General features: G+C 40.0%; 1 protein-coding gene across 3 annotated transcripts in view; it reads left to right on the top strand.

Annotated features, from left to right (window-relative positions):
* Positions 1 to 286: 286 nt before the first annotated feature.
* Positions 287 to 24,824, top strand: part of ANO10 (anoctamin 10) — a 222,695-nt gene continuing 198,157 nt past the window's right edge. For 2 of the 3 annotated variants that reach the window (XM_032409121.1, XM_032409122.1), the window contains exons 1-4: positions 288 to 501; positions 8,541 to 8,693; positions 11,723 to 11,920; positions 13,682 to 13,816. In XM_032409121.1, coding sequence (XP_032265012.1) covers positions 8,555 to 8,693; positions 11,723 to 11,920; positions 13,682 to 13,816 — 472 coding nt within the window. In that variant the 5' untranslated portion in view covers positions 288 to 501; positions 8,541 to 8,554. Of the gene's footprint in view, positions 502 to 8,540; positions 8,694 to 11,722; positions 11,921 to 13,681; positions 13,817 to 24,824 lie in introns of all 3 variants that reach the window. The other variant, XM_032409119.1, reaches the window with a different exon arrangement.

Here is a 24,824-nt window from a genome sequence, read left to right as displayed (position 1 = left end):
CACGCCCCTCCTACCGTGGTCCCGTCCCCCCACGGTGAGACCGCCCGGTGGGGACCCGCCCCCCCACCGTGGTCCCGCCCCCTCTCGGTGCGACCGCCCAGCAAGGCCCCGTTCCCCCTCTGTGGTCCGGTTCCCTCTCAGAGTGGCAGCCCACAAGGCACGGCTGTCTCGTGCGCCGCCGCGTTCCCACTCCCGGCCAAAGACCAGCTAGGCCCATCTCAGTTTTCTGCGGAGCCGTTCCGGTCCGCGCCGTGAGGACTCTCCACTAGGCCCCGCCTCGCTCAGTGCGACGCAGTGCTGGGCCCCGCCTCTCCCGGCGTGGTCCGGCCCTGCCTGAGCGCTCTGGCGTCTGGGCCTCGCCGGGCCTGCCACACCCAGCGCCCGGCGCGCACGCCCCGCAGGCCCCGACCCTGCCCCGCCTCTGGAGCGTCCACGGTGGTGCCTCCGGGTCGCGCCGGCTCTCGGGCCCGCCTCCGAAGACGTGGAGTGCCGCTCCGGCCGGTACGTGGGGGAGGGGACGGCAGACCCCCTCGCTGTGAGCGGCGCGGAGCCGGGTTCTGTGCAGAGCTGAGCCCGGGCTGCCCGGCGGCGGCGGCGGGGCGCCACCAGGGACGCCTCCGGCCGCCCTTCCTTCTCGGGGTACCTCCCAGTGCTGGCAGTCCCAGGAATGGGGAAGTGGGACCGGGATGGGCGCAGATGCGGGATGGGGGAGGGAGGACTGAAGGTGTTGGGGAATGGCAGTCGCAGGTGGGGCCTGGGGAGAGCCGAGGTTTGGGGAGGGGTTATGGGTCTGGGGGTGGAGGGTTTAGTGATGAAATGTAGTGAGGCCGAAGCCTGGGGCTGGAGTCAGGCTGCGGGCTTGGGGGTCTTGGGAGCTAAGGAGAATGAGATCGTGGGTGGGGGTGGAAAAGACGGCGAAGCTTAAAGAAGGGCGTTTTTTGGAAGGACCAGCTCAGCGGGGCTCAGGATTCACGCTTCCCCGGACAGTCCGGGGAGCAGGGGACAGTTAAGGATGTGTCAGAAGGAAGTGTGGCTGGAGCGAACTTGCAGGGTCATGCTCTCTTTCACATCAGGGTGATTGGGTTTCCAGGCTCTTGACTGGGACACATCGTACATTTTAAGTAATAAATGCCAGTCAGGGGCAGTGCCTGGGACACCTGAGCAATGTGGATGGAAGAGTTCTCCTATAGGCTACTTCTGTTTTCCCGGTGCCTTCACAGCGCCAGCCTTGGTGTGCGCTGTCTGCTGCAAAACATGTGCCAGCCGCCAAGACTGTGTGCGGAGGGTCCGGACTTAAAAATAAGTACAGTTGAGGTTCACTCAGACGGAGTTGTATCCCATTCCATTAAATCCTGTGGAGTTTAATTTTTAAAAATCTAATCCCGTGGAGTTAAAAAAAAAAATCTTTATGATTTGTCTCCTTTGAATTTGAAGTCACACTAACCTACAGAACTGGATGTTTTCTAAGGGCCTTTTCTGTATGATACATAGTTTTCAATTCACTGTGGAAAGTAGACCATATCTGTTCTGACCAGCTATTGCTGAAAGAATTGTAGAATTGCAGGTGAAGAATGAAATTTAAAAGATCTAAAATAATGGAAGGGAATAGAAAGGGCCTGGTAAATGGGAGTGTGTGCACTTAAAAAAAAAGCCAGTGAAACTTTTTTTTCACTGTAGAAACTTGGAAGATTGAGAAAAAATATAAGAATGAAAATTAAAATCCCATGTAATTTCACCAATCCTGTTAACATTTGGGTGCAATTCTTCTTAATTCTTTTTGTATTTTATTGTCTATTAAATGTACATGTTACATCATTGGGGTCATGTTGTTATATTACTGTTTGCTTTTTTTCCCCCCCCCCACTTGGCATTTTCCTGGATCATTAAAAATTCTCCTTAAACATCTTTTTAAATGGTTGTATGGTCATCATATAGATTCATTCTTTTATCACATATTAGAGTTTAGTTTTGTGTCAAGTGCTATGCTTATGGATGAGATTCAGTGTTGCTCCAGGTTTTCAGACATTATTCCAGCCCAAATAAGCAAAATCTTGGCAGTTTGTGGCATAATGAGAGTAGATAGAAAGTTTGAATGAGAAGAGGAAATATTGTTGCTTCACTTTATGGGTCAGTCCATGGCAAGGCTCAGTTGGGTGATTCTGTGCGGAGGTGGCCTTCTGTTGGTGCAGCATCTAATCAGGCCTGGGCGTGGGCTCTTGTGGCCAGCCTGTCTTCAGTATGTCTTGTCTCACCTCCTGCATCTTCCTGTGGAATCCTAATGCCACCAGGTTCCCAGGTATGGGAATGGGCCTCACCAGCTTCCCTACCTTGTCAGTGTCACTGAGTCACCGAGCGTCAGATTCTAGTGAGGGTGGGTGTGTGCAATGCTGATTTTCCACTATCAAATTAGCCCACATCTTATATAACACTAAGAGGCAGCTGCCTTAGGTCTCAAGGAAGGAATGTCCCACAGTTGCTCTCATAATTAACTGCCTGTTGGAGGTTTCAGAGGTTGTCTCTAAGTTGTCCTTACCCTCAGGGCCTCTGGAGGGGTCCTGTCCTTCCTTCTAGCCCTGGCCATTAAAATTGCAACTTTTCTCCTGAGGAAATCCCTCTCATTTTCCAGCTCAATTGGTGTGGCCCTTCATTTTTCTCTCACTGATGTATTCCTATTTTGCTTCATGACAGAGTGATTTTGTAATTTTGGTTTATGTTTCTCCTTGAGTCTGAAATAAGGTGATTTCTGAAGACAGCTGGTACATTTCCTTCTTACCTGCCTCTGAATTTATAATTCCATTGGCTCCCCCCCCTACCCCGCCCCAACTCAGGAAGAGAATACAGGGTCTCCTATTCTTTTCTTGATCCTTGATAAAATATGCACTTACCCCCAGTCCCCCAACCCCCCACCCATGGCTGAACTCACAGTGTGCTTCTCTTCCTTTGTACGTTTCAACCTGTATGGCCAGGATTTATCTTTTACTGTAGGCAAATGATTCCAGTAGCTAATGTAAAAGTCACATGAATCCAGTTCCTTTATAGGCCTCTCTTTGACCCGGCGTGCAGTTCAGCACATGCTAAGAGCAGAATTTGGGGTGGCTATCCTGTGCCGCACAGCATCTGTGGACCTACATGCTCTGCCTTTTAGTCATTCCTGGCTGCTGTCCTGGCTGACAGCCTGGATAAAAGGGGGAAATTTGTTGTGGTTGCAGAAATTGTTCTACCTTCCAGTGCCTAAGAAGACTGCATATGTTGAATCATTGTTTGTAGATTGGCCCCAGCTGGGACTATGAGCCTCTCTTCTGTACCCACACTTAAAGCCCTCATGTCCCCCCATCTGGTATTTTGGTCCCATGTACTGGTCGTGTGCATGGTAATGGTGGACCAAGTTCCTATTAAGATCCTCTGGTAAGAGCAGATTGCAGAACTTAGCTTAGGCCAAGGCTGCCATGAGGCTTCTTCTTTTCACTATATTCACGCCATTGGGCTATCCCATTGGGAGAAGTGAGTTTAGGGCACACCTGGATTCCACTGACCAGTTAACTGTAAAATTAAGTCCTCCTTACCTGTACCCTGCTGCATGCAGAACGCAGGGGCAGGAATCCCCCAAAGGAAAGGGCATCCCAGAGGTGTTCTTATACAGAGACAGAAATTCCCTGAGCAGTATGTTCCCCCTTGGTGGTTTACAGGGACCAGAAGAAGAGAGCACGGGAGGTGTAGCAGGGTGGGGAAGGGGCATCTTAGGTAACCAGGTCTGTACAGTGTGGCTCAATGGATGGCATAAGTGTAGGACAGCTGAAAACCGCAAGCATGAACGGAGCAGAGTTGGTCCTTAAAGGACTGTCACCAACAGTGTTGAAACCTCAAGAGCATTTAATGTACTAGAGCCTTAAAGGGGTCAAGGCTTACCAAGCTCCACTAAAAAGCCTTCGTGGGCATTCTCCCCCAGCCCCCATCCCCATGGTTCACGTTGCTCAGAGCAGCGTCCGCACAACACTGGCACTTGTGTTAGTCTTGTGAGACTTTTGTGGAGCTAAAGCATGCTGCTGCACAGTTTGGCCAGGCCAGTGTTTCTTCTAATGACAAGACTGTAAAACTGACTTTATTGACTCAGTTCACAAAAAGGAAAAAAAAAAAAAAGATCTTTTTCATATTATTCAAAGAGCACTGGATTTCAGTCCTATATCTGCCACACTGGTTGTGTGATTTTGGGTCTTGTGAACATGATACAGTGAGGTCATGGAACTAAATGACCACTGAGGCTCCTTCTGCTCTGAAGATTCTATCATTGTGCAGCCCCTCTGGGGCTTTTGGCTGTCTCCTTCTGCATAAGAAGGGGTGTGCCTAGGTTCTGAGTCCTTTCATTTTATATACTGTTGGACAGAAGGCTTTTTTATGGTTAGTGAACCTTTACTCCAAACAGTCTTTAAAGTTAGGCAACTTCTTTTGGTATGTTTTAATCTGGGGACTAAAGCAAAATATTATCTTGTATTATACAGTTTTAAAGAAGTATCATTTGGCCTTTACTAGAGGGTATATTTTACACTACTGTTGAAAATGTGGGGCTTCTATACTATTCTATGTACAACTATATATAATATATATATAGTTCTATATACAATTGTATATACAACATATAGAATATTGTATATAGTTCTATATACAACTGTAAAAGCCATTTTTTTCTAATTATTAAAAAAAAACCTTGTTCATTAAAATTCAAATCAAAAAGAAAAATGTAAAGAAGAAAATAACAGTCAGCTTAAATCCTACTACTTAGACATGGCAGTTTGGAGAAATATATCTGACTAATCATTGGTGGCACATTTATTACGCCTGGGTGGCTTAGTCAATTAAGTGTCTGCCTTAGGCTCAGGGTCCTGGGATCGAGTCCCGCATCAGGCTCCTTGCTCAGCGGGGAGCCTGCTGCTTCCCCTGCTTGTGCTTGCTCACTCACTCTCTCTCTCTGACAAATAAATAAATAAAATCTTAAAAAAAAACCCACAAACAGTAGAGACTGAAATGTGAGTGTTCCCACACATGGTTCAGGGTGGGAGCTCTGGTCTCTGGGCACCGGAGTTTAAATCCCAGTTCTCCTGCTTGTTACTGTGTGACATAGGACAAACCTACTTAACCTGTTTGACCTCAGTTTTCTCATCTGCTAAATGAAAGTGTTGGAGTTTCTTCCTCATGGGGTTGGTGTGAGAATTTAATGAGTAGCCCAGTGCTTTGCATGTAGTAAGTCCCCAGCAAAAGTTAGCTAGTGTTGTCGTTTTGCTATTAGTGTGGATTGTGTATATCCATAAATGGGATCACGCTTTGCATTTTTTTATACCTTACAATGTGTTATAAAATGTTCTCCATGTTAATATAGTTGCATCTGGATGCTAGTGTTGATGGTTCTGTTGTATAGTTGTGACACACTTTATGTATTTAGCCTATCTCCACTTGTTAGATTTTCAGGTTGTCAGTTGTTTCTTTGCCATAACTAAAACGCAAAAATAAATAAGAAAGAGAGAAAAAAAGAAAGTTGTAATGAACTTCCACTATATATTTATTCTATTTTATTATCTCTTTGGCATGAATTCCTAAAAATAGCATTGTTGTGTTGAATAGTAGGAGTATTTACTATTACTTTTCATACTGCCACTCTCCTTTCTGGAAAGATGGTATCAAATTACTACATCTGTCAGCCATGGGTGAGAATGCCCAATTTTCTACACCTGTGCTAGAACTGGATTCTGTCCACCTTTCAACTTCAGCAAATTTGAAAAGGGAAAGGCATCTTCTACTTATTTTGCATTTCACTTATTAGTATGTTTGAACATCTTTTCAAAGTGTTAGCTGCTTTGTATTTCTTATTTTGTGACTTGTGATTTCAGTTTTTTGTATTTTTTTGTTGATTTGTAGGAACTCTTTGGATATCAGAGATAGTGACACTTTTGTTTGTAATGTATTGGAAATCTTGTTAAGGTTGTCTCAAGTAACGAAAGGTGTATAGTATCTCAAATGAGAATAAATCATTGCGCAAATATTATGAATCTCTAGCTGGTGCTCATATACGTTTGGAATGGAAACCCGCGTTTAGAGTCTCAAAGAGGTTGTTTTATGACCTGGTCATTATGAATAAGGGAGGCCTTTTATTACTGACATTAGGCAATGCATAATTGCCAGAAAACTGCCACCTTCGATGCATGTCCACATGTACCGTGCTGAACCCTTGATTGTGCCCTTAACCTAACCATTCTTTTTTTTTTTTTAAGATTTTATTTATTTATTTGAGAGAGAGAGTGAGAGAGAGAAAGAGCACAAGAGGGGGGAGCGGGAGAGGGAGAAGCAGACTCCCTGCTGAGCAGGGAGCCCGATGCAGGACTCGATCCCGGGACTCCAGGATCATGACCTGAGCCGAAGGCAGTCGCTTAACCAACTGAGCCACCCAGGCGCCCTAACCTAACCATTCTTTCCAACATGCCTTTTTATTTATTCTTTACCATGTCCCAGGTCAGCAACCTCGGAGTTACCCGTGTACCTTTTCCAAGTTGAAGGGTGTCTGGTTCTCAGCCTCCCTTCGCAGAAAGTTAATCTTGCCTCCCCCGGCTGCCCCGCCCCACCTGGTTACTGCTATTGTACTCAGGCCTTGTGTTAGAATGATTTGGTGCACACTTGCTTCTGCTAAAAGACTGTGAGCTCCCCAGAAGGGAGATGAGGACCTGACTTACTTTTGTACCTTCAGACTCTCACAGCATGGCTCAAAATAAGTACCGCATAAATGTTCGTTGCATTTGATATTTCCTTTTAAAAGTTGATGATGCTTGAGCCTCTGTAGTCTACTGGTAGATTAATCATTTTTCCCAACCTTTTGTTATGAAAAATTTCAGAAGTTCAGGGGAATTGAAAGATGAAAAACACTCACAATCTTGCCCCCTAAATTTACCTATTGAGATTCATATCACTCTGACATGTAGCTAATCCTCTGCTCAGAAACCTACAGTGACTCCTTTCTGGCCACTGGAGCAGATGTGAACTGTAGCATTCCTTACCCTTAAATGGTCACAGCTCACAAAATGTTGCCCTCTCTGCTCGGTCAGGCCAGTCTTACTGTTCTTCTCCCATACTGTCTTTATTCTTGCATCATTGATTTTACACATGTTGTTTCCCTGTGTAGAACATGCTTCTCTTCCTTTTTTCTTGATTGAAAACTTTTGCACATTAAGTGTTTTGAGTTCCCATAGCTCTAATTGCTATCTTTTATCATTCTTTCATTCTGTACAATTCCTGACCACATTATTCTAGCTGTTGGAAGGGGACTACTGGGTCCCATTTTGATCTGGTTACCTTCATAGAGCCTAGTGTTCTGACTTTGGATTTGGCTGGCTTTTTTAGAATAACATTCCTGAAGCATTTGTGCTATGATGTGAATCCAACATTGATTTACAATACCTATGTTGCCCCAAAACTATGCTCTGTTAGAGAAAAACAAAAGCTTATCATTGTAAGTCAGATTACTCTGGTCTGTTTGATCAGCTTGTCGCAAGATCATGGTGCACCCGAAAGAATGGAAAGGTGTTCTGTGGTGTTGGTCACTCCTTTTGCGATTATTCCCAAGAATTGATTTGCACTTGCACTTTGGAGTCATTAAAACTTACATCAAGTATAAAGCTAGAATAAGTAAGTCTAAAGTCTAGAAATTGTCCCTGCCGTGAATCACTGGGTTAAAGAGATTCACATGAAAAACGTTTTAGTGAGAGGCCATTAGGCCTTAGTGACTGATGCCATTTGTGAGGGTCCAAGTTGACTTGAGTATTTTTCAAGCTTGGAAACGGAGATAAAGATGATATTCCCGAGAAAGAAAAACTAGGAAGGGAAGCTGATGCTGGCGACATTAACTCCATACTTAAACATGAATTCAGACTGTGTCAATTCCCTGCTCTTACTGAACTGGTGACTCCCATTGGTTATTTGACAAAGCCCAGTTCCTTTGTAATCAGGGTCCCTTGTTAGATACCTGCCATTCCCATCTGAGCACCCTGCCTCCCCACCCCCCACCCACTGGTAGTGCCACAGCCATACCTAATCACTTGTGTTTCTCTGATACTGTTGGCTGTTTTTCATTATTATTTTGTAGGGGAATACTGTTTCCTCTACTTAGAATGCTATCCAAGTCTCGCCCAGTAAATTCCTGTTCATTCTTCTAAATCCTGTTCAGGTGTCACATCCCTTGTAAATACTTTCTTACTCTTCCTGTGTGAGAGCACATTTTACACTGCTGTCCTTCTTTTACCTGAATGTCCTCCCTACTGTGTTCTGAGCTGCTTACGGAAAAGGATGGTGTTCCCCCTGACTTCATATGGGCCTAGCTCACACGTGTGCTCTGAACCATTGGTTGAGCCTGTCATATAACCCATCTGGATCATGAAAAATTTTCCTTTTTCTTGGAAGCCAGAATTAGGTGTAGTTAAGAGAAAATACAAATATATATATTTGTCTATAGATTTCTCTTTTCCATTGTAACCCATGTACTTTTTATTTTATTTTAATTTCAGCAAGTTTGTGAAAGATGAAAGTGACCTTATCAGCTTTGGATACTTGTGAGAGTTCCTTCACACCTTTGGTCGTCCTAGAACTGGCTCAGGATGTCAAAGAAGAAACCAAAGAATGGCTGAAGAACAGAATTATCTCTAAAAAGGAAGATGGAGGTGAGTAAAATAAATATAACTCAGACTTAGTCATGATCAGTGACTAAAAATATTTTTTTAAATGTGTTTTACAGTTATTTCATTGATGTATTTCTAAAATTAATATCCATTTCTTTGCTCTTTATTATTTATCTGGACTTGAAAGGAGATCTTAAGTCCACATTAGACTATAAGCAACATGAGTGGTTTTGTTCACAGCTATAAATACTATGTCTAGTACACAGCCTGTCACATAGTAGGTCAATATTTATCAAATGAATGAACAAGTATCTACTGAGTGCTTTTTATGTGTCAGTTATGATGCTAAGGGAGAGATTAATATGGTCTCTGCCTGCAAGGATGTTACTGTCAGTGTAAGGAGACTGAATGCCACCTCCTGGAAATTGAAGTAACAGGACAAAAAAGCCGAAAGAAAGAGCTGTTACACAGCAGTGCATGATACTTAAAAATGAATTGTATGTAAACTAGCTGGAAGAGTAAAGGGAAGACAAAGGTGGCAGTTGGTGATGGTTTTGGGCTGGAAAGGGATGACTTTATAGAAGCCAAAGCTTAGCCCTCTCCTGAAGGGCAGAAAGGGATCTAGATTGGGTGAGAGGGTGGAGGACATTTTACATGAGCAAACACTTCATAAAACTATAACTTCACCTAAAACTTCATCTAAAACTTCACCAAGTCTCCAAACACTGAATAAAACTTAAATAGACTGTTTTTAATAAAGATTTTGACTGTAACTGAAATGGTTCCTTTATAATAAAACCTTGAATCCTAGTGGAATTTTTAAGTTTTTGCAAACAACTGAATCAAAAGAAAACTTAAAAATAAGAGTACCTTCTTACTGAAATCTGAAGTGTTTCCCTGGGTTGGAGTCTCTTCTTTAAAATTCCTGTGATGGAAGGACATTTGTAGTGCCTAAGAGCGAGGGACTCCAGTGTATTCCCAGTCTTCCCTGCTCACTGTGTTGCCTTCAGCAGAGAGACACAAGCATGGGGTGGGGGTGGGCATCTTTCTACACTGCTGGGAAATATGAAAAGAACATTGCAAAAAAGTATTCTGATCTTTTCAGGTAAAAGTAGTGGATTTCACACTCAGGTTTACTTTTACTGTCTTTCAAACTTGACAATAAAAGGATTTTTTTTAAAAAGAGGTAAGTCCAGGGGCGCATGGGTGGCTCAGTTGTTAAGCGTCTGCCTTCAACTCAGGTCATGATCCCAGGGTTCTGGGATTGAGCCCCACATCGGGCTCCCTGCTTGGCGGGAAGCCTGCTTCTCCCTCTCCCACTTCCCCTGCTTGTGTTCCTGCTCTCGTTATCTCTCTGTCAAATAAATAAATAAAATCTTAAAAAAAAAAAAAAAGAGGTAAGTCCAGTTTGACAAAGAAGAAAGGAAAGAATATAACAGCAGCACCATTTTGGAAGCTAGAAAACAGGTGGATGAGTGGTAAATAACTTCTCAGACTTGAAAAAGTCAAAGCTGAAGTTGGCAGGGGTACAAATTGAGGTTTTGCAGTTTAAACCAAAGACTTAGGTATTAGTGACTTTAGGGGCTTTTGGAGGTGGAAATAAGTGGTACCAAGAAAAAGAAGAAAGAATTGGCTGAGATTCATTTAAGAAATAGATCCCCCGTTCCCTTCTGTATTCTACCATCATAGCAGAAGACTGACTTTTCTCTGCAGAGGGGTCAGATGCTTGGATTTTGGCATGGGGCTTTATGCACAGTTGAAAATAGAGATTCTATACTGAAAATAGAATAATAACTGATTATTATTACCCCTATCCTCCACCCCACCAATCTCATACCTAATTTAGTTTCTAAAATATTAGCAGCTAGATTCAAATCATCTAAGAAGCAGATTGAATAATCTGTCTTGGGGAGTCTGATCAAAGACAAAATAAGCAAAGGTGCAGAAATCAGAGAGTTGACCATGGAAAACCTGGCCAGATGACTATGCTTAAAGGCTATCTTTAATGAGCTCCATCTAAGCCTTCAGAATTTAAGTACAGCCTCCTAGAACCCCTTTCTTAAACATGCACATATAATAAAAGATCACCAAACATCTGAGAAAAATCCCTAACATGAAAGAGAAAGCTAAAACTAAACAAACAGATAAAAACAACTAACTCTGCAGAAAAAGAAAACCAAGAGAAAATTTAAAACTCAACTCTCAGTAATGAGAAGGTAGGACAGACATTCTATAAATCGAGTTGGATACTGTAATATATTCATTTAGGAAAAAAAGCTCATATAAAGTAGAAGTATAAAAGCAAAATTTAAAAACTCGGTAAAAGGGTTAGAAGATAATTTTGATAAAATCCCCCAGAAAGTAGAGCAAAAGGTACAGAATTGGGAACTTTGAGAAAAAGTAAGGAAGTTAGAGGACTAGTCCAGGAGGTATACACCTGAATAAAAGGAGTTCTAGAAAGGGAACAGAGAAAAAGGAGGAGAAATCATCAAAGGAAAACACCCAAGGCTGATGCCATGCTTTTTCAGTTGGAAAGGGCCCACCCAGTGCCCTGCACTATAGATGAAAATGGCTTACCGTTGGAACGTTCTGGAACCCTGGGAATGGAGAAGATACTACAAACTTCAAGAAAGAAAGACAATAGGTCACACATAAAGGATCAGACTTCTGAGCAGAAACATGGGAAGCTAGAAGGCATTTTCCAAAGGAAATCAACTTGTAATTCTTATTTATTGGGAAGATAGGTTTGAATTGTTAATACATTTTTCTTTTTTTTTTTTTAAATTTTATTTATTCATTTGAGACAGAGAGATACAGAGAGCAAGCATGAGCAGGGGGAGAGGTGGGGGGAGAGTGAGAAGCAGACTCCCCGCTGAGCCAGGAGCCCAACGTGGGGCTCCATCCCAGGACCTGGAGATCATGACCTGAGCCGAAGGCAGATGCTTAACCATCTGAGCCACCCAGGCGCCCCATAATACGTTTTTCTTATATCAAACTAGAAACAATACTTATTTAGAATGTTTTCCTTTTTGAAACTTTTCTAAGATTGTGCTTATCTTTTGTTTTTGAAGGTGCCCAGCTCCTGTTTAGACCACTATTAAATAAATATGAGAAAGAAACACTAGAAAATCAGAACTTATATCTTGTCGGTGCCTCCAAGATTACATTGTTACTGGGTGCAGAAGCAATAGGTTTGGTAAAAGAGTGTAATGATAACACTATGAGAGCCTTCACATATGGAACCCGACATAACTTCAAAGATTTTGATGGTGAGTCCCAAGATTGTTTCTATCAGAATCAATTTATCTCAAAAATAAGCTTTTGATGAGTAGGTCAGGGGTCAGCAAACATTTTTAGGAAAGGGCCAACTGTAAATATCTTAGGCTGTGTGGGCCATACGCTTTTTCACAGTTATTTGACACTGTCCTTGTAAAGCAAAAGTAGGCTTAGACCATAAGAAATGAATGGGTGCAACTGTTCCACTAAAATTAGCTTTTAAAGTATGGTCCATGGGCCTTTCTTTGTGACCCCTGGAATAGATGAGCATAAATTATTGTGACACATGTAATTTATTTATATTATTCTATCCTAATTCTCAGGATGGTGAATGTTCACTAGCTTGATAACAGAAAAATCTTATAATGAGAAATGCAGTAGTAGTTCAGAATCGTAGAATTGCCATTTTCCTGGTAGGGTAACTGGTTCTCTTCTGGTCTCACAGGGGGTCCAGAAGAGAATGGTTTCTGGAAAGCACTGAGAAAGCCAGGCTGACCAGGATGTCAGAGTGGGAGTTTGGCTTCAGAATAAACCGGTCCCTGCCAGAGCTTTTAGAGTTAGTAGAAGATGTGATATGATTAGGCTTTTTCAGACTCACTCTGGATTTGTATATATTAGTGCATAAATGATAATGGTAAAATTCACCACATTTAAGAGGATTCACTTGCCAAAAAACAATACTGTTTTCTTTTTTAAGATTTTATTTCTTTGAGAGAGAGAGAGCGCCTGCACGAGCAGGGGGAGGGGCAGAGGGAGAGGGAGAAGCAGACTCCCACTGAGCAGGGAGCCTAATGCTGGGGCTCGATCCCAGGACCCCAAGATCATGACCTGAGCTGAAGGCAGGCACTTAACCAACTGAGCCACCCAGGCACCCCAACAGTACTGTTTTCTTATCAGACTATCTTCTCCCACATTTATGGGAAGGGAAGGGCCTGGGCTTGCGAGTTTGGAGGAGGAAAATTTGTCATACAGCCAAACTTCAGTTCCATCCCTAGTTAGAATAGTGTTAGAATTAAAGAGCATGTTGCCTTCTGCTCGTTGGTATTAGATAAGATCAAGCAAGTATCTGCCATTTAGATGTTTGTACTATATTCTATAAGAACTAGTACTGTATGTAGTCCCCCCACCTTAGCGGTGGGGGGGACACATTCCGAGACTCCTAGTGGGTGCCTGAAATAGCAGTTAGTATGTGCTGTTTTCTTATACACATCCCTGTGATAAAGCTTAATTTGTAAATGAGGCACAGTAAGAGATTAACAACAACAATAATAAAATAGGACAATGATAACAATCTACTGTAATGAAAATTATGCAAATATGGTCTCTCTGTCCCTCAAAGTATCTTATTTTACTGTGTGTACCCTTCTTCTTGTGATGATGTGCTGATGAGGTGAGGTGAGGTGAATGACCTAGGCTACCACTGACCTTCTGATGATAGGTGAGAGGGAGGGGATCAGCCACTTCTGGACTGTGATTCACGGGGGTAGCTAACTGCCCAGAAAGCACAACTGCAGATAAGGGGGGACCATTGTACAATGATTGAAAAATTGTATTATGTGAAGGCAAACAGTATTTTTATTCTTACAGAGTATCTAAGGTGCTTTACATTCTGTTTAATTTAGCAGTTTTATACTTTGCTTACTCCTTATTTATTGTTTATATCATCATTTCTATAATCCCAAGTTATTTGAATGTTATTAATTTTATTTTGGCTGTTACTGAGAAAATAACTGGAAATTTTTGCATTCATTTAGATGACAATGATGACTTCCTTACAATGGCAGAATGTCAATTCATTATCAAACATGAGCTTGAAAATCTTAGAGCCAGAAATGAAAAGATGATCCCTGGTTACCCCCAGGCAAAGTTGTATCCAGGAAAATCATTATGTAAGTCATTGTATCAACCAACTTCATGAATACACATTATAATGCAATTATCTTTTCTTAGTAGACATGAATAACTAATTAGAAAGGCTTTATTTTTTTTTCCTCTTGCTGAAAAATACATAGAACTTTACAATAACTTATTTTTTCGTGAACATATCTTTTGCTACTAGAGCTTCATTATGTTGTACCTTTAGATCAATATATTTGTTCTGTATGGTTTCCTACTTATTTATCAAGGTCTCGCAGCATTCAGTTAGCTTAAAATTGGATGTGAATACATATATATATTACTCATGTTAAGATTGGCAAAGTTTCCTTCATGTCCAGACACTCACTCTAGGGAGCCTGGGGAGGAATGAGAACAGGAGCCATCGTCTTTTCCTGGAGCCCTCTTTCCATCTGCTCTCATCTCAGTGAGTGAGAACTTGGGAGCAAGGCTTAGGAAGAGCACAAAGTGACATAATACCTGAATGCAAATCAGCAGTTTATAACTTCGTGTGTCATTCCATTTGAGTGAGAATACTAGTTTGCAGATGAAAGTGCTCACTACACTGTGTGATTCCAAGGTTGCCTCAAACTCCCCCAGATGGTGGCCAAGGCCTCAGAGTATTTTTGCCGCCCAAATGCACTTCAAACATATAAGCCGCTGTGTTCTCTAGGCAGTATAATACTATCTTCCAGTCTTCCCCCCGCTCACCCCAGGAGGACAGATGCCTGAGAACCAGTCGACTGCCTTTTTACTTTGTTGATACTGTCTTTTGATGCATAAAATTTTAAAATTTTCATGGAAGTCCAACTTACCTATTTTTTCTTTTTGCCTGTACCTTTGGTGTCATATCTGAGAAATTATTGCCAATGTCATGAAATAAAATCCAAGGTCATGAAGCTTTTCTTCTATATTTTCTTCTACAAGTTTTATAGTTTTGGGTCTTATATGTAGGTCTTTAATCCATTTTGAATTAACTTTTGTCTCTGGTGTTAGGTAAGAGTTCAATTTCTTTTTTCTTTTTTTTTTTAAGGGTTTGGTTTCATTCTTTTGCATGTAGATATCCAGTTTTCCCAGTACCATTTGTTGAGAAGACTGCCCTTTCCCCATTGAATGGTCTCAGTACCCTTGTCGCAAATCATTTGATCATATATGTGAGGGTTTGTTTCTGGCCTCTGTTCTATTACATTGGTCTATATGTCTGTATGCCAATACCACATTGTTTTGGTTCCTGTGGCTTTGTGGTCATTTTTTTTTTTTTTAAGATTTTAGTTATTTATTTGAGAGAGTGCGAGAGAGGGAGAGAGAATGAGCATAAGCCAGGAGAGGGGCTGAGGGGGAGGGAGAGGAAGAGGGAGAGAATCTCAAGCATACTCCATGCTGACCGTGGAGCACGATGTGGGGCTTGATCTCACGACCCTGAGCCAAGCCAAAACCAAGAGTCGGCTGCTTAACCAACTGAGCCACCCAGCACCCCAGCTTTATGGTGTTTTAAAATCAGGAATTTTTTTCTTCTTTTTCAAGATTATTTTGGCTATTTGAGGTCCCATGAAATTCCATATGAATTTTACAGTGGGTTTTTCTATTTTTGCAAAAGTCCTCACTGGGATTTTGATAGAGATTGCATTGAATCTGCAGATTGCTTTGGGTAGTATTGACATTTTAACAATGTTAAGTCCCATGAACATGGGATGTGTTTCCATTTATGTATGTCTTATTTCATTTAGCATTGTTTCGTAGTTTTTCATTGTGTGAATCTTTTATGTCTTTAGTTAATTTCTAAGTATTTTATTCTTTATTATGCTAGTATAAATGGGATTGTTTCCATAATTACCTTTTCAGATAGTTCGTTGTTAATGTATAGAAATGCAACTTCTTTTTGTTTATTGATTTTGTATCCTGCTACTTTGCTGAATTCATCTATTAGCTATGACAGTGTTTTTGCAGAAAAGTTAGGGTTTTCTACATAAAATATAATATCACTTGTCAACAGAGATAATTTACTTCTTCCTTTCTAATTTGGATGCATTTTATTTCTTCTGTAATTGTTTGGGCTAGAACTTCCAATTCTATGTTGAATGGAAGTGGTGAAAGTGGGCATCTTTGTCTTATTCCTGATCTAAAGGAAAAGCTTTCAGTCTTTCACCATTCAGTATGATGTTTGCTGTGGGCTTTTCCCAGATGGATTTTATTATGTTGAGGTAGTTTCCTTCTAGTCCTAGTTTGTTGAGTGTTTTTATCATAAAAGTGGTGAATTTTATTAAATGCTCTTTCTGTATCAGTTGAGTTGATAAATGTGTTTCCTCCCACCCCCTTCTTTCTGTTATTATGGTGTGTTACAGTAGGCCGATTTTTGTACTTGAACTATCCTTGCATTCCAGGAATAAATTCCACTTGCTTGATATATGATCTTTTTACTGTGTGGGTGAATTGAGTTTGCTAGTATTTTGTTGAGTATTTTTGCGTCACTGTTCGTCAGGGATGTTGGTCTGTAGTTTTCTTGTAGTATTATTGTCTGGCTTTGTATCAGGGTAATGCTGGCCTCATAGAATGAGTTAACAGTGTTCCTCATCAATTTTGGGGGAAAGTTTGAGAAGGATTGGTATTGATTCTTTAAATATTTGGTAAAATTCACCAGCAAAGTTGTCAGGTCCAGGGATTTTCTTTGTCAGGAGATTTTTCAGTGTCCTTAGTAATTCAGTCTCCTTACTAATTATAGACCTATTCAGATTTTCTGTTTCTTCTGACTTATGGTAAGTTTTCATGGTAGGTTTTGTATTTCTAGGAATTTGTCCATTTCATGTGGGTTATCTAGTTTGTTGTTAGACAGTTGTTAATAGTACTCTCTTACAATCCTTTCTATTTCTGCAGAATTGGTAGTAATGTCCCCATTTCTATTTCTGATCTTTGTAAGTTAAGTCTTCTCTCATTTTTTCTTATTTCATCTAGCTAAGTATTTGTCAATTTTGTTGATCTTTTCCAGGAACCAACTTTGGTTTCTTTAGTTTTCTGTATTGTCCTTCTTTCCTCTATTTTGTTTATCTCTGCTCTAATCTTCATTATTTCATTCCTTCTGCTAGCTATGGGTTTAGTTTGTTCTCCTTTTTCTGGTTCCTTAATTGTAAAATTAGGTTGTTCATTTGAGGTCCTTAGCCTCAAATTTCCTCCCTTTCTCTGTGTCTCCTAAGTTTTGTTGTGTTTTTGTTTTATTCATTGCTAAATATTTTCTGATTTCCCCTGTGATGTCTTCTTTGATCCATTGGTTGGTTAAGAATGTGTTTTTTTAATTTCCACACATTTGTGAATTCTTCAGTTTTCCTTCTGTTACTGATTTCTAACTTTATCCCATTGTGGTCTGAGGATACTTTTTATGATAGATCTTTTAAATCTGTTGAGACTTAATTTGCAGCCTAACATGTAACTGATCTATCCTGGAAAATGTCCCATGTGCACTTGAGAAGAATGTGTTTTTGGTCCTTTATTGTCTGACTTACATGTAAACTGGATTTTGTGGGCTCTCCTGTCTCTGAGTTATACTGTAGATATATGCTATGGATGCTTTTATTTGTTCTCCTTGTTGATCTGTATGGCTTTTAGGAGGTATCAGGAAATTTGATTCTTATTTGTCTACATTCCCAGTTATCTGCATATGGCTTGATATTGATTATATTATAGCAGTTTTTGTTGGACATATATATTTTCAATGTATAGATTAAAGATTACCATGATGGGGTGCCTGGGTGGCTCAGATGGTTAAGCGTCTGCCTTCGGCTCAGGTCATGATCCCGGGGTCCTGGGATTTTACCCCATGTTGGGCTCCTGGCTCTGCGGGGAGCCTGCTTCTCCCTCTGCCTCTCTCCCTGCTCATGCTCTCTCTCTCTCTCATTCTCTCTGTATCTCTGTGTCTCAAATGAATAAATGAAATCTTAAAAAAAAAAAAAAAAAGATTACCATGATTGCAGAAGAATTTTTTTCAGTAACCTTTTAAGAGTTACTTGGTTGTATTTACTTTCTTCTTGTCTTTAGGTAAGCCAATTATGTGTATGTGGGCTCTTAAATATTCTCTGAAATATTTTTAAGGTTTTCTGTAATTTTCTTAGGCTTGTCTACCATTTTCCTGGCTATGTTTTCAGTCTTTCCTGGTACCTTTTTTTATGACTTTGTATCTGTAGTAGTTTTGTGTGTATCTTAAATCACTTTTCTGAGCTCTCACCTTCAGCTCTTATAGCTCTTCTTTGGGTTTTAATTTCAGAGAGATGGCTTACTTTCATTTCTTTAAGTTTCATTTCTTTAATTTCATAGGCTTTCATTGCTTGCTATAATTTCCTGCTATGTTTCTTTTCTGCCTTTGTTTCTGGTTGCCTTTTCCCTATAATGTTTCTGCATAGTTCTATGCCAGTTACTTGTGGTTATTACTTACTTTCTAGTGAGCCCTTGTTTTTCCAGACCACTGTCTTTTCCAGCAGATGCAGTTCAGGAGTCCACCATGAGTCCTTTTTGCCCATATCTGGGCAGTGGGGCAATCCCCACCCCTCAGTGTCCAGGAGAACCCTGCCCTCTCCTCCTTGACCCCATTGTGCAGAGGCATGGGTGCTCTTAGCTTAACCTGGGCTGACTTTTAAAGCCTCTTCTCATGGTTTGTGATTTGGATTTATAGGTTTTTTTCCTTACTTTCATCAAAGATAGGTATTTCCCTTTATGTGTCTTGTTTCCTTTGTTGTTTTTAACTTTTGTCATGAACAAGAACAGGGCAGAGGTGTCTTTCTGCCACTATTTGTTACCAGGAGTTCCACATTCTGTATTCAGGCAGTTGTTTGGTGCCTTTACAGAATTTTAAATCTTTCTTAATCTCTTAGTGGGAATAAGACACAGCTGGGTACAAAACAGACTGAGGCACTGTCTTGGTTGTTAATGTCAGCATCCCATTTCTTCCTGTTTATCCACATTATTCAGATGCTTATGTGGAAGCCCCTGCTTCCTTCTGCTAGTTTCTGCACAGGTACATCCTCTTTCTGCTGCTGGGATGGAGACTATGTGTACATTCCCTGCAGATGGGGCTCTGGGGCAGCAGCAGTTTTCCAAATGTTCCCAGCCGCTTCAGAGAGAAATTTCCAACCAGATGAAAACTTTGAAGGCAATATATGTAAATGGATTTTTCTTGGGTGTATAGGTACCCTGTCTGGTGTCCTAAAGCCATAATAGAAATAACTTTCTTGCTGGCAGGATGAGGCTTTATAAACAAGGATCCTCCCTCTCTTTCTTTCTTTCTTTCTTTTTTTTTTGTAATGCATATAAAGATAAAATCATCTCATCATGGTCATTTGAAAATTTTTTATACATCTGAAGTAAGAATCATATTTCCATTATCAAGGCTGGATTTTCAAAATCTGCATTATTCTCTTCCTTTATATCTTTGAAAATGTGATCCCTAAAATGCTGTGTTATATCATATTTGGTTGAAGAAGAAATGGGATGTGCATATGGGATATGTATAATTATAAAGTGTGAACTGTTTTCAGAGTGCATATTTTAGAACTAATAAAACTCAGAGTAACTTAAAATCTTAGATTTCCATGAGGTTAATCCATAGCAATAAATGGAAAAGCTTTTTTTTTTTTTAAGATTTTATTTATTTGTGTGTGTGAGAGAGAGAGAGTGCACATGAGTTGGGGGAGGGGCAGAAGGAGGAAGAAGCGGGCTCCCCGCTGAGCAGGGACCCCCCTTCCCCCCCCCGACACGGGGCTCAATCCCAGGACCCCAGGATCATGACCTGAGCTGAAGGCAGACGCTTAACAGACTGAGCCACCCAGGCGCCCCCCCCTCCTTTTTTTTGGCTTTTAAGTTTCACAGGAGACACTCCCTGGGCATCCTCTTTCCCACAGCTAATTGGGAGCAGAGATTGTAACCTGTTCATTGTGATCCCATCAGCACTGTGAGAGCTAGCCAGGCCTTTCATGAGAAACACTCTCTGCTATTGCAGGCTTAATTTGATTTTACACGCAATGATTGTGATTTTGTTTGCTACAATGTTCTGTTTCGATAGCTTTCGTTAAGTAGGTGGCAACTTGTGTCGTGGTGAACGTGACCTTGAGCCAATTAGGAGATACTGGGTGCTTGCAGTCAGGGCTCTCCCTCGTCTCACCAGACAGCGAGAATGTGGACGTCTAAAAGTGTGTCTCTACATGTGTCTTCGTCGTGTTCATCTCGAGTTTTCTCTGTGAGCTGAGATCACTTAGACTCTTCCTTTCTCCTATTGATTCCTAATAGTTAATGCAGGTAACACAATGAAAGATCTTCTTTAGAAAAAGGAGTTAAGGGAGCTGAGAATTTCTTATATATTAACTGTATCTTAAGGGATGCTATTTAGGTTCAAGCTCTGTCTCAAAATGTCTGTCAGATGATTATCATGGTTTGATTGATGGGATATGGCACAGCTCATCTTTAGTTTTATATTGTCATTCTTTTAGGACATTATAGTAACTATTCCTGAATATCCTCTGTTTACACATAGGTTAGAGTGGTCAGATACAATCTGTCTTCTAATATTATTAATGGATCTTATAGGAGTAATAAAGTTTCAAATAAATATCATGTAGCAGGCATGTACATAAGAAGATTAAACTATAAACTATTGATACATATATATATCTATATTTCTCTTTCTCTTTATAAATATATCACTGGGTACATCAGTGTGTATATATATATGTATATACACACACACACATACATACATAGACATATGCACACATACATGTACTGTGTTTTGGTGCATATATGCAGTTTTTATATTAAGCAGGATTAAAAACAATGCAGGAATATAAAAATGTATTTTGAGAACACAGGTTATTTCTGAGAAGCAGTTTTTTCCTTATTGAGACACAAGTGGTGTGTTCATACCTGACTGCTAGAGTCCAGTGGGGGGACCTGGGAGAGGGTGCTGGGGCATGGCAGCAGCTACAGGGGGCAGAGGGGCTCCCCGTCTTCATTGTACCAGCCTTTACTTCCTCTGGGGGTTCTATGCGCTCATCATCCCTTTTCTGGATTAGAGGCAGCATGACCTGCACAGAGACACTGTAAGGAGTTGTGAGAGAGACTTTTGTTTTTGCTTTTGAAGTAAGCATGTGACATTAGCCAAAGACAGAAGCAGTACTATGTTAGTATTATTATGGTGTTATTTAATTTAGAGGTCCAACTATAAGCCAGGTTAGTTATCGCTTCCCTTAAATTAGATTTTGCTTTGTTTGGCTAATCATTAAATGGCTGTAATAGTAAGAACCCTTGTATTTGACAACAGATCATTCAGCATTCTTAAAGGAAGGAATCTTGGTTTGGGTTGTTTAGTTTTATTTTTTAATGGAAATATAGTTGACATACAATATCCTATTAATTTCGGGTGTACAGTATAGTGACTGGACATTTACTTACTTTATAAAATGATCACCATCATAAGTCTGGTTAACCATCTGTCATATGAAGTTGTTACAATATTATTGACTGTATTCCCTGTGCTGTACTTTATATCTCCATGACTTACTAACTTTATAACTGGGAGTTTGTACCTCTTAACTCCCTTTACCTATTTTTTCCATCCTTTGATCCCCTTCCCCTCTGGCAACCACCAGTTTGTTCTCTGTATTTATAAGTATGTTTCTATTTCGTTTGTTCATTTGTTTTGCTTTTTTTTTGTTTTTTTTGAAAAAGAAAGCATGAATGGGCGGGAGAGAGAGAATCTTAAGCAGGTTCCACGCCCAGTGCAGAGCCCAATGCCAGGGCTCCATCTCACTACCCTGAGATCATGATCTAAGCCAAAATTGAGAGTCAGACACTTAACTGACTGAGCCACCTGGGTGCCCCTGTTTTGCTTTTTGGATTCCACAGATAAGTCAAATCATATGGTATTTGTCTTTCTCTGTTTGACTTATTTCACTTAGCATAATACCCTCTTGGTCCATCCATGTTGTTGCAAATGGCAAGATATCATTCTTTTTTTTTATGGCTGAGGAATATTCCATTGTATGTATGTTTATATACTACATCTTCTTTATCCATTCATCTATCGATAGACATTAAGTTTATTCCATATCTTGGCTATTGTAAATAATGCTGCAATGAATATAGAAGTGCAGATATCTTTTTGAATTAGTGTTTTCATTTTCTTCAGGTAAATACCCAGAAATGGAATTGTTGGATGTTATGAAATTCCTATTTTAGCTTTTTGAGGAAACTCCATACTGTTTTCCATAGTGGCTGTACCAATTTACATTCCCACCAGCAGTGCTTAAGGGTTCTTTTCCTCCACATCCTTGCCAACACTTGTTATTTTTTGTCTTTTTGATACTAGCTGCTTTGACACATGTGAGGTGACATGTCACTGTGATTTTGATTTGCATTTCCCTGGTGATTAGTGATATTGAGCATTTTTTCATGTGTCTGCTGGCCTTCTGTATGTCTTCTTTGGGAAAATGTTCAGGTCCTCTGCCCATTTTTTAATCAGATTGTTTGGGGTTTTTTTTTTTTTTTTTGGTTGCTGAATTGTATGAATTCCTTATATATTTTGGGTGTTAACCCATTATCAGATATATCATTTGCAAGTATCTTCAACCATTCAGTAGGTTGCCTTTTCATTTTCTTGATGGTTTCCTTTGCTGTACAAAAGTTTTTAGTTTGATATAGACTCAATAGTTTATTTTTGCTTATGTTGCCCTTGCCTGAGGAGACAGAACCAAAAAAATATTGCTAAGACCAATGTAGGAGTTTACTGCCTGTATTCTTCTTAGGAGTTGTATGGTTTCAGGTCTTACATTTAAGTCTTTAATCCATTTTGAGTTTATTTTTGTATATGGTGTAAGAAATTGATCCATTTTCATTCTTTTATGTATAGCTGACCAATTTTTCCAACACCATTTGTTGAAGAGACTGTCATTTCCCCATCGTGTATTCTTGCCTCCTTTGTCATAGACTAATTGACTATATATGCATGGCTTTATGTCCTGGCTGTCTATTCTGTTCCATAGATCTATATATCTGTTTTTGTGCCAGTACCATACTGTTTTGATTATTGTAGCTTTATAGTATAGTTTGAAATCTGGGAACATGATACCTCCAGTTTTGTTCCTTCTCAAGATGGCTTTGGTTATGGGGGTGCCTGGGTGGCTCAGTTGGTTAAGCGTCTGCCTTTGGCTCGGGTCATGATCCCAGGGTCCTAGGATCAAGTCCCGCATCAGGCTCCTGGCTCAGCGGGGAGTCTGCTTCCCTGCTCATGTGCTCGCTCTCTCTCTCCTATCTCTGTCTCTCTCTCTCAAATAAATAAATAAAATCTTAAAAAAAAAAAAAGATGGCTTTGGTTATTTGGGGTCTTTTGTGGTTCCATACAAACTTTAGAATTATTTGTTCTAGTTCTATAAAAAATGCCATTGGTATTTTTATAGGGATTGCATTGAATTTGTAGATTGCTTTGGTTAGTATGAACATTTTAACAATATTAATTCTTCCAATCCATGAGCATGGTATATCTTTCCATTTATTTGTGTTATTTTCAGTTTCTTCCGTCAGTGACTTACAGTTTTCAGAGTACAGGTCTTTCACCTCCTTTGTTAAATTAATCTTGTGTATTTTATTATTTTTGATGCAATTGTAAATGGAATTGTTTTCTTAATTTCTCTTTATGATATTTTGCTGTTAGTGTATAGAAACACAACAGATTTCTATATATTAATTTTATCTTATTCATCTTTACTGAATTCATTTAATCTAATAGTTTTTTGGTGGATTCTTTAGGTTTTTCTATATATAATATTATGCTATCTGCCAATAGTGACAGTTTGACTTTCTTCTTACCAATTTGAATGCCTTTCATTCCTTTTTGCTGTCTGATTGTTGCGGTTAGAACTTCTAATGCTATGTTGAATAAAAGTAGTGCGAGTGGATATCCTTGTCTTGTTCCTAATCTTGAGTGTGATGTTATTTGTGTTTTTTGTTATATGTGGCCTTTATCATGTTGAGGTATGTTCCCTCTATACCCATTTTATTCAGAGTTTTTAGATCATAAATGGTAGAATTTTGTCAAATACTTTTTCTGCATCTATTGAGATGATCATGTGATTTTTATCCTTTATTTTGTGAATGTGGTATATCACATTGATTGATTTGAGGATATTGAACCATCCTTGCATCCCTGGAATAAATTCCATTTGATTGTGATGTGTGATCCTTTTAACGTATTATTGAATTTGGTTTGCTTATATTTTGTTGAGGATTTTTACCTCTATGTTCATCAGTGAAACTGGCCTGTAATTTTCTTTTTTTGTAGAATCTTTGTCTGGTTTTGGTATCAAAGTAAATTCTGGCCTCATAGAATGAATTTGGAAGTGTTCCTTTCTCTTGAAATGTTTAGAATAGTTTGAGAAAGATAGGTATTAACTCTTCTTTAAATGTTTGGTGGAGGGGCACCTGGATGGCTCAGTCAGTCGGTAGTGTCCGACTCTGGATTTCAACTCAGGTCATGATCTCAGGGTTGTGAGACTGGGCCCCATGTCAGGCTCTACGCTTAGCGTGGAGTCGGCTTGAGATTCTTTCTCTCCCTCTGCCCCTCCCCCTCCCCACTCACACTCTCTAAATAAATAAATAAATAAATAAATGAATGAATGAATAAATAAATGAAATCTTAAAAAAAATAAATGGTGGAATTCACCTGTGAGGCTGTTTGGTTCTGGGCTTTTCTTTGTTGGAAGTTTTTTGATTAGGATTCAGTTTCATTACTAGTAATCAGTCTGTTCAGATTTTCTCTTTCTTCCTATTTCAGTCTTCCCTGAAAATTGAGTGTTTCCAGGAATTTATCAGTTTCTTCTAGGTTGTCCAGTTTGTTGGGCATATAACTGTTGGTAGTAGTCTCTTACACTCCTTTGTATTTTTGTGATGTCAGTTGTAACTTCTCTTTCATTTCTAATTTTATTTATTCGGTTTCTCTTCTCTTCTCTTCCCTCCCTCCCTCCCTCCCTTCCTTCCTTCCTTCCTTCCTTC

This window comes from Phoca vitulina, unplaced genomic scaffold (assembly GCF_004348235.1).
Source record: "Phoca vitulina isolate PV1807 unplaced genomic scaffold, GSC_HSeal_1.0 scaffold10, whole genome shotgun sequence".
Lineage (NCBI taxonomy): Eukaryota > Metazoa > Chordata > Mammalia > Carnivora > Phocidae > Phoca > Phoca vitulina.
The sequence above is the reverse complement of the archived record's forward strand: the minus strand, read 5'-3'. Positions and strand labels throughout refer to the sequence as shown.